A 14862-nucleotide genomic window follows, 5' to 3' on the forward strand; every position below is an offset into this window, starting at 1 on the left:
ATTTAAAGTTGCAGTGTGTAATTTTTAAAAGGATCTCTTGACAGAAATGCAAAATAATATACAAAACTATATTATCAGGGATGTATAAAGACCTTTCATCATGAACCGTTATGTTTTTATTACCTTAGAACGAGACCTTTTTATCTACATACACAGAGGGTCCCCTTACGTGGAAGTCGCCATTTTGTGTTTAATTCGCAGGGTTATGGGTTTGTACAAATTAACATGCGTGTACAAGAATTAGTAATAGCTATAGTGAAGTTTGCAACCACTTATTCAAACTTTAGTTGGTTTGAATACATTTGTTTATAACCATGTTTCATTTAGAGCTATGAGGTAAAATCTGTTTAGTACATTTAAAGACATTTCTAACATAATCTGCACACAGGTAAGGGATGATATTATTGTCAGACTGCTGGTTGTCAAATTGAAATGGAGTATTCTCAAACTAGTCTATAATAATCCACTAAATGATAGACTTGACAGTCAGCGATGTTTAGCACATTTGACTTATTTTTGACTTTTTTCATTACTCTTCAGGGAAGATTTTCAAGTCTGTTCCAGGAAAACTCATCAAAGAGGTATGAATGTGGTTTTTATGGTACAGGTTGTTTTATTGTGACATGGGACAGTCTGCAATTGGGGTGGCAAATGGTAGTTAAAATGTTTCATTTTTTATTTATTGCTATGCATTAAACTTTGTTTAATATGCTAAATCCAGTAATTTTTTTTAAATTGTGGAATTACTGTTGATTCTGTGGTGTTACCAGGAAAAACAGTTACACCTCATACAAATTAGCACAAACACAGACTTTTCTAAAATGGAGGCTGCCATCATAATGATTTCAGGATAAGGGGACATTTTGGAAATATTTGAATGAGGCATGCATGGATGATCCCTCACTTTTAGAAAGAATATCTCTTTGGGTTTAAGACTTGAAATCGCATCATATGACCCCTTTAATTGTTGAAAGTAGTAATTCAGTGGGAGATAATGTTAGTAACTATTAGTGGTGGCTGGTGACTTCTCTTCCAAAGAGGTGCGAATTCAAAATATGTGTTCGGAGTGTTATGTTTGTGGCTCGTCATTCCAAAATATGTGTTTGTTGTGTCATGTGAACCATGTGCATTATGTGTCATGTCAAATAAGTGCCTGCTACACACGTTCACAAAATACTCGCAAGACACTAACTAACATTAAACTCTGAATACACAAGAGATTAATTGAGTATCATATCCCCTTTAGACGCGTGTGCAGCAGGCACTTATTTTGACAAGACACATGATGCACAAGGTTCACATGATGCAACAAGCACATTTTGAAATGACGAACCACACAGATGATGGGCTGCATACATGTTGTGATGAACTTCCATCACAAAAAGAAATCACCGGCCGCCACTGGTAACTATTACATTAAACGTACAGGCGTAACTATTATAGCAATAATAGCAAATGACGAAAAGTTTAAAGAAGAGCTTTACTATTGTAATATCTTTATTATGTAATTCCTTGAATTATTATAATTATGATACATTTTGTTCTTATCATAATAGAAATTGTAATACAACTATTTCAACTCACTTATGAATCTTGTAAAACATGAGATGATATTTGTCATATAAAATTTGTGTAATTAAAGTTGTCACTTACATAAATCAAAACCTGATAAATGTAAATCATTTACGTTTTGGTGTTACATTTGTTGTTATGTTTCCTGTGATATTTGTAGAAAGGACAGAATCTGGAGCCGTTTATTCAGTCTTTCTTCAGTTCATGTGAATGTCCTAAACCCAAACCCAGCAGACCTGAGCTCACAATCCTCAGCCCCACCGCAGAAAATAACAAAAAGGTGGGTTCACTAAACAAATCCATTAGGACGCTACAGGAGCATTTTATCTCTATTAAATCAGTGTGAATAATTGCGAGAGTAATGCTGCATACATACCAAAAGCAAAGCATCATGTTCCTCGCTTAAGATTATTCGGGCGATTTAACTTTGTGTCATGCCAATTTCCCGCTTCAGTTGAATATTTTCAACTTGTGCGGAAGGTGCGTTTAAGGCAAATAGTGCGTGTTTGCGGCAATTAGGCTGCCCAATTCACGTAATTTACATTCCCCTGCAAGAAATCATCGTCTATTCGTGTCTTTGTATTAACTTAGTAGGTAATCTACTCGTGCAAATACAGTAGTAAAAAGCATAATGCTGCATACATAACAAACGCAAAGCATCATGTTCCTCGCTCTAGATTACTTGCGGGATTTAACTTTGTGTCATGCAAATTTCCTGCTTGAGTTGAATATTTTCAACTTGCGCAAAAGGCGTGTTTAAGGCAAGTAGCGTGTGTTTATGGCAGTCACTCTGCCCAATTTGCGTAATTAACAGCGCCCTGCAATAAATCAACGTCTATTCACATCTTTGTATTAACTTAGTATGCTATCTACTGGTGCAAATAGTAAAAAGCATAATGCTGCATACATACAAAACGCAAAGCATCATGTTCCTCGCTCTAGATGATTTGTTGGATTTAACTTTGTTTCATGCGAATTTCCCGCTTGAGTTGAATATTCTCAATTTGCGCGGAAGCTGCGTTTAAGGCAAATAGACTGTTCATGGCAGTCGAGCAGCCCAATTTGCGTAATTACATCGCCCTGCAAGAAATCAACTTCTATTCACGTCTTTGTATTAACTTAGTATATAATATACTCGTGCAAATTGTAAAAAGCATAATGCTTCGTAAAAAGGGTCACGTTCCTCGCTCTAGATTACTCAAGGGATTTAACTTTGTGTCATGCAAATTTCCCGTTTGAGTTAAATGTTTTCAACTACCGTGGAAGGCGCATTTAAGGCAAATAGTGCAGTCGTGCTGCCCAATTCACATAATTCACATTGCCCTGCAATAAAATCTATGTCTATTCATGTCTTTGTATTAATTTAGCATATAATCTATTGGTGCAAGTAGTAAAAAGCATAATGCTGCGTGTACACAACAAACGCAAATTGTGTATTCGCATCACGTTCCTCGCTCAATGTAACTCGCTGGATTTAGCGATGAGTCAGGCTAATTTTTCACTCAAGTAGAATCAGCTTGTGCAGAAGATGCGTTTAAGGCAAATAGTGGGTGTTCTTGGCAATCGCGTTAGCAAATTTGCGTCATTCGCATCGCCCAGTGCAAATTCAAAGCTATTTGCATCTTTGCATTGACTTTGTATTTAATGTACTTGGGCAAATCGTTAAATTTGCATTTGGTGTGTACGCAGCATTAGAGTAAAGAGTACTAAAAGTAAAAATAAGTTCCATAGATTTTGTCTCTGTGATGATTTTTTTCATATTCATATCGGTGTTTTGTGTCGTTTTGTTTAGCTGTTCAATGAGTTATACAGAAACAATGCCAATCTGCCAGAGGGACTGGAGAGAAAACACAACCAGAATTACTTCATGGAACTGATGGAGGTGGACGGAGCGTATGACTACATCATGTACATAGGTCAGGAAATTTTACTTTTATCAATCCAAAGAATTAATTGGAAAAACGTTATACTGGCAAAAAAATATTACTGTAGATCCTAGAAAAGTAATACAGAAATACCAGGCACGAGTCGAGTCGTAATCATTTATCTCGTTGCTAAATTGTTTGTTTTCTAATCAGATATGATCTCTTATATATTACTGTGTAAAATAATTGACCATGTAAGAAAACAGTGGAACTGCTTCAAAATGAATCATTTAACAGCCCAGTGGTAAATAAAGAAGGTTTTAGTTTTGAAATGTTTTAATTCATGTTCTGTACTAGAGCCAGCGTTATGGATGTGACATTTGCAGTAAAAACTTGAAACATAAATTTGCAGAGAATGCATTTACTACAAATATACTGAACCATCTGTTTATATTTTCCTAAACCCTTGATGATAGAGTCCAGACATCTGAAAAATATCAGTCTACACATGTTTCTATTTAAGATAAGGGAAACATGCATGCGCTTTTGGGAGACAACATACTTTGTAGGATTTCTGTGAATTAAAATGCACAAACCAGAAGCAATAATACTCAACAGATAGAGAAGGGACAGCTCTTTAAAAAAAACAAATAATATTTATTTATCTAAAATATGTGTGTAAAAAAACAACGTTATGGACGTGACAATTCAAAAATTTGCAATTTCATAAAATAATTTAAAAATTGCTTTGAAAGACTTTGCATAAGTATTTAAACCACTAAATATTGACATCTAAGATCTCAGAATGATCAAAAACTTGATGATAACGTTGACATTTGCATGAAATTGCCCAGTACCATTTGTGTGTTGCCGTCTTGTTCATCTGCGCTGGCCTTGGAAATGTTTTTGGACATGTCTGACACTATAAATCTGCAAAAAACCTAAAACTAACACAACCCCAAATCCTTCACTTGTGAAATTCCTGCCAAATATCAGGCTGATGTGTTGTAAACCTCTGTAGGACTTTAAGTCTTTCAGAAGCAGAGTTTAACACTGATTTACTGTATTTACAGCATAAAAGATTTATTTATACAAATACTATATAAACATTACAAATCACAACACAGATTCTTGCTGAGGAAAAGCTTTTAAATGTGTATTATGTGTAATATAATATCCAAAAACCACTTACACGGTGTAATATATTTAATACATTCATTATATTTTAAATAATGGCTTGTCCTTTGTAATTGTTGCTCTTTAAGTGACTTAATGTCCACGCTATCCTTAGTTTCTGGTTGTAGAAACTGGCAACACGAGTGGACAAATGCAGTCGTTGTGATTATACAGGTACAGCATCTATCACGCAGCTGTTGTGCCTTGAAACTAATTCATTATGATGGCATAAAAAAATGTAAACGTACACGTAATAAAATATCGACGTCATTACCCTTATCCGTGAACATGATCAACGAATTCAATATATCTCTGGATGGTGAAAACAACATCTCCCATCATTCCACTCTCCTTCATAACGTCATTAAGCTGCGCCTATTGTATTATTGTAAAATAGCGACCTCTAGTGGGAAAAATCCTTCATATTCTGCCTTTAACTGATTTCCCGCCATTGACAAGTTGTCTCATCAATTAAGAGAAACATTTGCATGAAAACAGGTTCCTGGTGAGTTTTTATGTTAATCTTTAATATCGTGATTATCCACTAGATGGCGCATTTACCCAATTTATAAAAAAAAACTGAAGCAAAAAATATTTATTAATTTTACACTCCGGGTATGTTTTTAATAATCATTCTGAATCTGATCTCTAACAAAATTCTTTCACAAAAATGCAATTATTTCAGCTTTTTGCAAAAAAAAAATATTTTTGAAAAAAAACCCACATATTTAAGATCTTATAAACATGAAAAATTGTATTCGTTTTTTCCTGTTTTGTTTGTTTGTTTATTGTTTGTTTGATTGAAAGCAGAGGGTCTTTTCTTTCATTTGATATATTTGTATGTTTATACAGTGAGGAACACCCTGCTTTTTTGCAAGTTCTCCCACTTAAAAATCATGGAAGGGTCTGAAATTGTCATCGTAGGTGCATGTCCACTGTGAGAGACAATCTAAAAAAAATCCAGAAAATCACAATGTATAATTTTTTAACTATTTACTTGTATGATCCAGCTGCAAATAAGTATTTGAACACCTGTCTATCAGCTAGAATTCTGACCCTCAAAGACCTGTTAGTCTGCCTTTACTCCATTTATTATACACCTGTCCACCCCATACAAACAGTAAGAATCCAACTACTAACATACCCAAGACCAAAGAGCTGTCCAAAGACACTAGAGACATAATTGTACACCTCCACAAGGCTAGAAAGGGCTACAGGGAAAATGCCAAGCAGCTTGGTGAAAAAGGTTCACTGTTGGAGCAATCATTAGAAAATGGAAGAAGCTAAACATGACTGTCAATCTCCCTCAAACTGGGGCTTCATGCAAGATCTCACCTCATGGGGTCTCAATGATCCTAAGAAAGGTGAAAAATTAGCCCAGAACTACACGGGAAGAGCTGGTCAATGTTCTGAAAAGAGCTGGGACCACCGTTTCCAAGGTTACTGTTGGTAATACACTAAGACGTCATTGTTTGATATCATGCATGGCACGGAAGGTTTCCCTGCTTAAACCAGCACATGTCCAGGCCCGTCTTAAGTTTGCCAATGACCATTTGGATGATCCAGAGGAGTCATGGGAGAAAGTCATGTGGTCAGATGAGACCAAAATAGAATTTTTTGGTCATAATTCCACTAAACGTGTTTGGAGGAAGAAGAATGATGAGTACCATCCCAAGAACACCACTGTGAAGCAAGGGGTGGTAGCATCATGCTTTGGGGGTGTTTTTCTGCACATGGGACAGGGCGACTGCACTGTAGGCAAGGCAAGGCAAGGCAAGGCAAGTTTATTTTTACAGCACATTTCATACACAGAGGTCATTCAAAGTGCTTTACGTAGAAATGAGAAAACATAAATCAAAGATACATGAATTTAAAATATCAATTAAAGAAAATAAATGTGTTTTTAATAAAAATTGTTTAAATGTGTTTTACAGGAATAAAAGTATAAAACTGTTAAAATTAAGAATAATATCAAGAGAATTGAAAAGAATTAAAAATAGTGCATATAAAATATAGTGCAATCAGTTTGGACGCAGAATAGTCCTCATTCAGTAAATGCATAGCTAAACAGATGTGTTTTGAGTCTGGATTTGAATGTGGCTACTGTTGGAGCACATTTGATCTCTTCTGGAAGCTTGTTCCAGCTGCGACTGGCATAATAGCTATAAGCTGACTCTCCTTGCTTTGAGTAAACCCTTGGTATTTCTAGCTGATGTGACCCTAATGATCTGAGTGATCTGTTGGGTTTATATTCAATGTATTAAGGAGAGGATGAGCGGGGCCATGTATTGTGAGATTTTAGGGAACAACCTCCTTCCCTCAGTTAGAGCATTAAAGATGGGTCATGGCTGGGTCTTCCAACATGACAATGACCCGAAGCACACAGCCAGGATAACTACCGAGTGGCTCTGTAAGAAGCATATCAAGGTTCTGGAGTTGCTTAGACAGTCTCCAGACCTAAACCCAACAGAGAATCTTTGGAGGGAGCTCAAACTCTGTGTTTCTCAGCGACAGGCCAGAAATCTGATTGATCTAGAACAGATCTGTGTGGAGGAGTGGACTAAAATTCCTCCTGCAGTGTGTGCAAACCTGCTGAAAAACAACAGGAAACGTTTGACTTCTGTAATTGCAAACAAAGGCTACTGTACCAAATACTAACATTGACTTCAAGTACTTATGTGCAGCTGTGTCATACAAGTGAATAGTAGAAAGATCACATATTGTGATTTCTGGATTTTTTTTCAGACCCCTCCATGATTTCTGGGTGGGAGAGCTTTCAAGGTGGCAGGGTGTTCAAGTGCTTACTTTCCTCACTGTATATTTCTATGAGAAAATTTTCCTGGAAGGAATTTTTTTGAAAATCACAAAAAATGTTGGCGGGTGTCTTTAAAAAAAAAGGCTGGCTGGGAATGAGTTAATATTGTAGTAAGATAAATAAAACAGCATGTGAACAGCTGACAGACAGCAATTGAGCAGTTACCAGATATTTGTGCCGTATTGATGACTTTTCTTCATGTGTGTGTTTGTATGCCGCAGGTCGTGTGATATTCCACATGCCCGACTGGCTTCATCATATCCTGAGCGCAGGTCGTATCCTCCTGAAGAAAACTCTGGAGGCGTATGTTGAACACTACTTCCAGTTCAAACTCGAACAGATCATGCAAGAACATCGCCTCGTATCTCTCATCACCCTACTGCGAGGTCTGTCTAATCCAGCCTGTGTCAACTCTTCAATACTGAATGACCTAATGCTGCGTACACACCAAATGCGAAGCATCGTGTTCCCCGCTCTAGATTACTCGCGGGATTTAACTTCGTGTCATGTGAATTTTTCACTTAAGTGTAATATTTTCTACTTTTGCAAAGAGGCATTTGAGGCGAATAGCGCCTATTTTCCCAGCAGTCGCGCCATTCGCATCGCCCCGCGCGAGTTCAAGTCTATTTGCGTCTTTGCATTGACTTTGTATGTAATCTACTCGCGTGAATCGTTAAATCCGTGTTTGGTGTGTACGCCCCATAACACTCCTAAATATCTTAGATTTACTCAAACTCTACTTGCCCGAATAAAGACAAGTTTTGCTCAGTAATCTTGATACTGAACCACTGCGAGATGCTGTTTTCTGTGAGAATACTGAGGAACGTTCTCCTGAAGACAAACAGAAACGAGCCAAGCAGACCTTCGAGGAGATGATGAACTATCTGCCAGGTACTAATGCAGATATGAATTTACTATAGTTCTGCTTTGGTCTGTGACTTTATATCCAGTGTAAAATCTATCTGCTGGTAACAAAAGTAAGATGATCACACAAGCAGGCAAGCACAAACGTTTGGCTTCAGTAAGAAGATCAATGCATTATTCATTTTGTGCTGTTTTTTATGATCATTTGAAGAAAACAACAAAGTCAGCTACACACTTACATGCTTGTAATGTTCAATTGGTTGTATTTTTATTGATGTATATGTTTCTGAAAGTCTTTACTTGTGTTTTCAGATTTGGTGGGGAAATGTGTCGGTGAAGAAGCGAAGTTTGAGGGTGTGAAGTTGCTTTTCACAGGCGTCCAGCAACCACTGCTTAATAAACAGGTGTTACATACAGTCACCTCACTGATATACTATTACGTGTTACGTGCCTGGCACAAAGTTATTTTCCGTTCTTGGTTTGTTTATCATCTGGCTAGTGGCTAAACTGGCTGGCCGACGAGCTGGCTGGCGCCTTGCATGGCTGACTCCGCCGTCGGTGTATGAATGTGGGAGTGTATGGGTGAATGTGAGGCTAATTGTAAAGCGCTTTGGATGGCCATAGGTCTGTTAAAAGTGCTATATAAATGCAGTCCATTTACCATTACCATAAACTGACCTCTGAAGCAAATACCTTGTCGACAAATAAAAATATTCCAGTTTCCCAAACACGAGAGGAGACGGCGAGCATGGATCATCTCTGGGTGAAGAGATTTAAGGATTGCTAATTTAAGGATCTGTAGCTAACATTGTATACATTCATTTTACACAGAAACGTTAGCTTAGTGTAATAGTTGGAATAGTTATTTGATTTTTATTTAGGCTACTTAAAATATACATTTTAGGTTTTTCTTTAAATAAAATTCACAAACACTCTCACTGCAAAAATGACTTTCTTATTTAGTATTTTTGTCTTGTTTTCAGTACAATTATCTAAAAATTCTTAAATCAAGATTAATTTTCTTGATGAGCAAAATGACCCAATAAAATAAGTCTAGTTTTAGACAAAATATACAATGTAAGTGAATTTGTGGTTAAAACAAGCAAAAATATCTGCCATTGGGGTGAGAAATGTTTCCTTGAATTGAATTGTAAACTTATTTTTAGATTTTAGATTTTTTTCTCACACCATTGGCAGATTTTTTTGCTAGTTTTAAGCACAAATTCACGTAAATTGTATTTTTTTTGTCTAAAAACTAGTCTTAAAATTTGTCATTTTGCTCATCAAGAAAATACATCTGGATTTAAGACTTTTAGATGTTTTTGCTAAAAACAGGACAAAAATACTAAGTAAAAAAGTCATTTTTTGCAGTGCTTAAATGAACATTTGCTAACTTTAAGACTATCTACACATATCTGAAACTTTCAGAAGCAAAATTCTTTGCACCTGTAGAAAAACTTCATTTTGTGCATGCAACTTTATTAAAGTTCATTGTTTATTATGTAGTCCCTGAATAAACGACACAATTATTGTGATAAAAGCAGTTGCAGATGTTATACAAAATACATAACAATCTATGTACAAAATTAAACGTTTCCGCAACATCTCTTGAGGTTTGGGCAAAAGGCTCACGATTTACATCCAGAAAATGATGCATGAAGGGATGCGCTTAACCTTGAATACCACTCCAAACACTGCAAAAAATGACTTTCTTACTTAGTAGTTTTGTATTATTTTCAGTACAAATATCTAAAATATCTTAAATTAAGATGCATTTTCTTGGTGAGCAAAATGACCTAACAAAATAAACCTAGGTTTTAGACAATTTGTGCTTAAAACAAAAAATCTTGAAAAGTTTACTTTTTTTCTTAAACACTTAATAAAAAAAAAATTTCACCTAAATTATTTTTTGTGTAAAAACGAAACTTATTTTCTTAGGCCATTTTGCTCATCAAGAAAATACATCTTGATCAGTGGCGGCTGGTCAGTAGGGGCGCCGCCCCCTTAAGGAAGCTACTTTAACATGTTACCAAAAAGTTAAATATATAGTGCAAATTAATACAAAATAAAATCATTTTTCCGTACTATTTCACTGTTAGTCAAGTTATAATTTATTAAAAAAATCTAAACTGAGTTTGTTGTTTGTGTGTCATGTTTGTGTGTCTGGGGCGCACTCCTAATGAGTGTCTATGTAGGTCAGTAAAAAGGGTAAAAACATGTGACCTGAGGCTGAGCTCTAATTGGCTTGTTTCGGATCCGCCCTGGGGCGCAGGACCCAAAAATACTATGTAAGAAAGTAATTTTTTCCATGGGTTAAGGGCACTGCACTTTCACAGTTTTTCGTGTGCTTGCGCTCTCGAGTGGCCAAGATCCCGGACGCCTCAATCAGTATGTGTGTTTTCTGCATTTGAACCCACGACCTTTTGTGTCGCTAACGCAATGCTCTACTAGTTAAGCTACATGAACACTAGTAATGAATTGAATTAAACTGATGATCATTCTCTCACCTACAGTCGTCTCTGTATCTGTATACTTGACCTGTCTCTCTGCTCTTTCTCCTAACAGATAACGTATGTTTTACTTGACATCGCTGTGCAGGAGCTGTTCCCAGAGCTCAGTAAGGTAACACTGCTAATTTATTATAGTCATATAACTCATTTATTGAATAAATATTTTACCCAAATATAAATATTCTGTTCATGTACACATTGTTACAAATCTAAAGATGTTATTCTTCTGTAAATCTTGTGTGCTGTAATCTAAGTCTTCAAAACCCATTGTGTATGAAATGAATAGTCTTACATATTTAATTCAAGCAATTACAGTAAATATGAAGATTGGTTGGTTTCTCACACATGATGTGGTTTCTGAAAGTTTAGATTACAGGTGAAGCTCCCAGACAGCAGACGACTCCGGGCCAGATCCGCACCGGATCGGGGCCGAAGTCACACAACAGCTGTTACATGGCTTCTATCTAGTATACAAGTGAACTGCTTTTACAGCATGTTTTTATAGCAGAATTGCATTGATTGGCTGGGTGATGTTTTTCATGAATAAAGTGTCTGTTGTTTTGTCTCCTGTAGAATCAGAAGTCGGGTCTCTCTGTCTCCTCCACTAGACGGACGAAAGACATCATCTAAGATCGTCTGACGCTATAACGCTACAACATTGGATTTTATTGGACTACTAAAATAAAATAATTTATTTACTTTATTGAGTATATTATTATTGAGTTCATTTTAACCCTGAATTTAATTCCTGCCATTAAACTGCTTTGGAGAGTTTAGGTCAAGTAGAACTGCATTTATTTAAGACAGAGATCTAATAAGTGTAACATCTGATCAGAGATCCCTTTAGAGAAAACCCTTAATAGGGATAGTTCATCATTTACTCATGTTGTACTAAACCTGTATGTTTCTTTATTGTGTTATAACCAAAAGAAGAGATTTTTAAAATAATGTTAAGACAGTTGACAGTACCCATTGACTTCCATAGTAGTAGTAGTAGGATAAACCAAATACAATGGGTCACATCCAAAATATTTTCTTTTGTGTTTAGTAGAGATCTAACAATTACCGGTTTAATGATTAACTGTGTTAAAATTTTGTAATTACCATTTAATTAATACCGTTTAACAGTGCCAGTGTCACGGCTTGTAAACCTTTCAGCATCAACCAATTTAAGGAATAATGTGATGACAAACATTCATTCTGTGTGAGTGCAGGTTCGTGCAGCTTGCTTTACTCCTGGGTCATAAAGTACACCTGGGGCCTCATTTATAAAATGCTACGTAGAAACTATCCTACATTTAATCTTACGATCATTTATCAAAAATGCGTACATGTGATCCATAAACCGAATGTAAATCTGAGCGTTGGAGTGGACCTGAGCGCACGCACGGTCCAAGACCAAATCCGTGCATGCACACGCCCCAAAAATGAGGCCCCTGATTTCTCACAACAGACAGATTTGTCCTGTATTTATATGAAAATCTAGGCCTCATTTATAAAGCGTGCGTACACACAGATTTGATCTTAGACCGTGCGTACGCTCAAATCCACTCCAACGCTCAGATTTATAAAACACGTCTTTGACGTAGAAAAGTACTTACCTACACGTCAGGTTCCAACTTGACGTACGCACGTTTCCTTGTGGCAAAATTGCAGTATTGCAGGTAGGCATATTCGAAACTTTTAGAGCGCCAACATGCCGTTTCCAAGTCGTCATCTATATTAGAGCTTAGATCGGGCCCAAAAAACCAAGCCCGACCCTAACGAAACCTGTTGTGTCCGTGAATTGAAAGGTCCACTAATACTCGCCTTAACTCGAGTGATGTCAATAAAGTTTCCATGTTAGAATTTAGAAATATTGAAAACTTAAGCAAACAACAACTAAGATGTTTTTTTTTTATTTTAAATTTATATTTTGAGAAAATGATGGTGTTTTTTGACCTTGCATGCATTAAAACTGTTGTCCGGGACTTATAAACAGTGATAGGACGCTTAAAATTGGCATCTTACTGGCTCTTTAACAGCGGCGGAGTCTAAGAGCATTCAGCTGTGCACAATTTTAAGATGATTTGTGATTTATAAACCGCACATATGCACGGTTTTTGTGCCTACGGTCCTTTTCTCTAAATCGCACGTACAATAATTTCAGAAGTGGTCTTGGGTGAAATGTAGGATATTTCCTATGTCACACTTTTATAAATGAGGCCCCTGGTTTACTCACTTGTGTTTTGAACAAGATGTACATTTATCTCACAACCTTGAATGTGGATTAATATTAATAATTCATATTAATGTTATTTATTTGATGTTTATGCGAACAAAAGTGCACTTACATGGAAAATCAATTTTACATTTGGTTTGCATCAGTACTTTTTTATTTCTAGAGATTGTTCACAAAACCATGATGTATATTGATATATTGCTGATTTTGGTCACTATAACCATGATGTAAAATTTTCATACCATTTCATGTCTAGTGTTTAGTAGAACAAAGAAATGCATACAGGTTTAAAGCAACATGAGGGTGAGTAAATGATGACAGAATCTTCATTTTTGTGTGAAATATCCCTTTAAGACACCAGAAACAATGAGACATTGCACTACATTTTATATAGTGTCATACAACAAAAACAACTTAATGACCCTGAAAATGTGCTGGCTTTAGTAAATGAAAGTCTTAGGCCTGGTTTCACAGACAAGGCTTAGCTTAAGCCAGGGCTAGGCCTTTAAAGCATCTTTTGTAAACGTTATTGTGTATCTTGAGCCAGTTTTAAGATCTGTCAGTGCAAGTTATTTTCAGTTGAGACAGCTCAAACATGTTATTTAATCTAGCTTTAAGCCTTGTTTATGAAACCAGGGGTTAATGTTTGATTTTCATCCCTCCTTATATGTAGCAGAATAGTGTGTTTAAAATTCACTCACCTAAAGGATTATTAGGAACACCTGTTCAATTTCTCATTAATGCAATTATCTAATCAACCAATCACATGGCAGTTGCTTTAATGCATTTAGGGGTGTGGTCCTGGTCAAGACAATAGGTGTGTTCGACTTCATGCGGCGCTGACTCGAGAAATCATACGTGTCTAATTTCTTCTAGCTCTCGCGGTACTTTGACGTCATCCGGCTGTAGATTCTTGCGGCGCCGCATGAAGTCGAACAAGCCTAATCTCTTCAACTCAAAACTACAAGTCAGAATGGGAAAGAAAGGTGATTTAAGCAATTTTGAGCGTGACATGGTTGTTGGCGACAGACGGCCGGTCTGAATATTTCACAATCTGCTCAGTTACTGGGATTTTCACGCACAACCATTTCTAGAGTTTACAAAGAATGGTGTGAAAAGGGAAAAACATCCAGTATGCGGCAGTCCTATGGGCGAAAATGTCTTGTTGATGCTAGAGGTCAGAGGAGAATGAGCCGACTGATTCAAGCTGATAGAAGAGCAACTTTGACTGAAATAACCACTCATTACAACCGAGGTATGCAGCAAAGCATTTGTGAAGCCACAACACGCACAACCTTGAGGCGGGTGAGCTAGAACAGCAGAAGACCCCACCGGGTACCACTCACCTCCACTACAAATAGAAAAAAAGAGGCTACAATTTGCACAAGCTCACCAAAATTGGACAGTTGAAGACTGGAAAAATGTTGCCTGGTCGGATGAGTCTCGATTTCTGTTGAGACATTCAGATGGTAGAGTCAGAATTTGGCGTAAACAGAATGAGAACATGGATCCATCATGCCTTGTTATCACTGTGCAGGATGGTGGTGGTGGTGTAATGATGTGGGGGATGTTTTCTTGGTACACTTTAGACCCCTTAGTGACAATTAGGCATCATTTAAATGCCACAACCTACCTGAGCATTGTTTCTGACCATGTCGATCCCTTTATGACCACCATGTACTCATCCTCTGATGGCTACTTCCAGCAGGATAATGCAACATGTCACAAAGCTCAAATCATTTCAAATTAGTTTCTTAAACATGACAATGTGTTCACTGTACTAAAATGGGGCCCACAGTCACCAGATCTCAACCCAATAGAGCATCTTTGGGATGTGGT

At 36.8% G+C, this 14862-nt stretch overlaps 1 protein-coding gene across 1 annotated transcript in view; it reads left to right on the forward strand.

Moving 5' to 3' along the window:
- Positions 1-11505, forward strand: part of snx14 (sorting nexin 14) — a 39090-nt gene extending 27585 nt beyond the window's left edge. Inside the window, 8 exon segments of the mRNA XM_073855690.1 lie at positions 540-581; positions 1733-1852; positions 3365-3488; positions 7650-7814; positions 8224-8319; positions 8605-8696; positions 10858-10914; positions 11376-11505. Coding sequence (XP_073711791.1) covers positions 540-581; positions 1733-1852; positions 3365-3488; positions 7650-7814; positions 8224-8319; positions 8605-8696; positions 10858-10914; positions 11376-11432 — 753 coding nt within the window. The 3' untranslated portion in view covers positions 11433-11505.
- The last annotated feature ends 3357 nt before the right edge of the window (positions 11506-14862 follow it).

This window comes from Misgurnus anguillicaudatus, chromosome 18, assembly GCF_027580225.2.
Source record: "Misgurnus anguillicaudatus chromosome 18, ASM2758022v2, whole genome shotgun sequence".
NCBI lineage: Eukaryota > Metazoa > Chordata > Actinopteri > Cypriniformes > Cobitidae > Misgurnus > Misgurnus anguillicaudatus.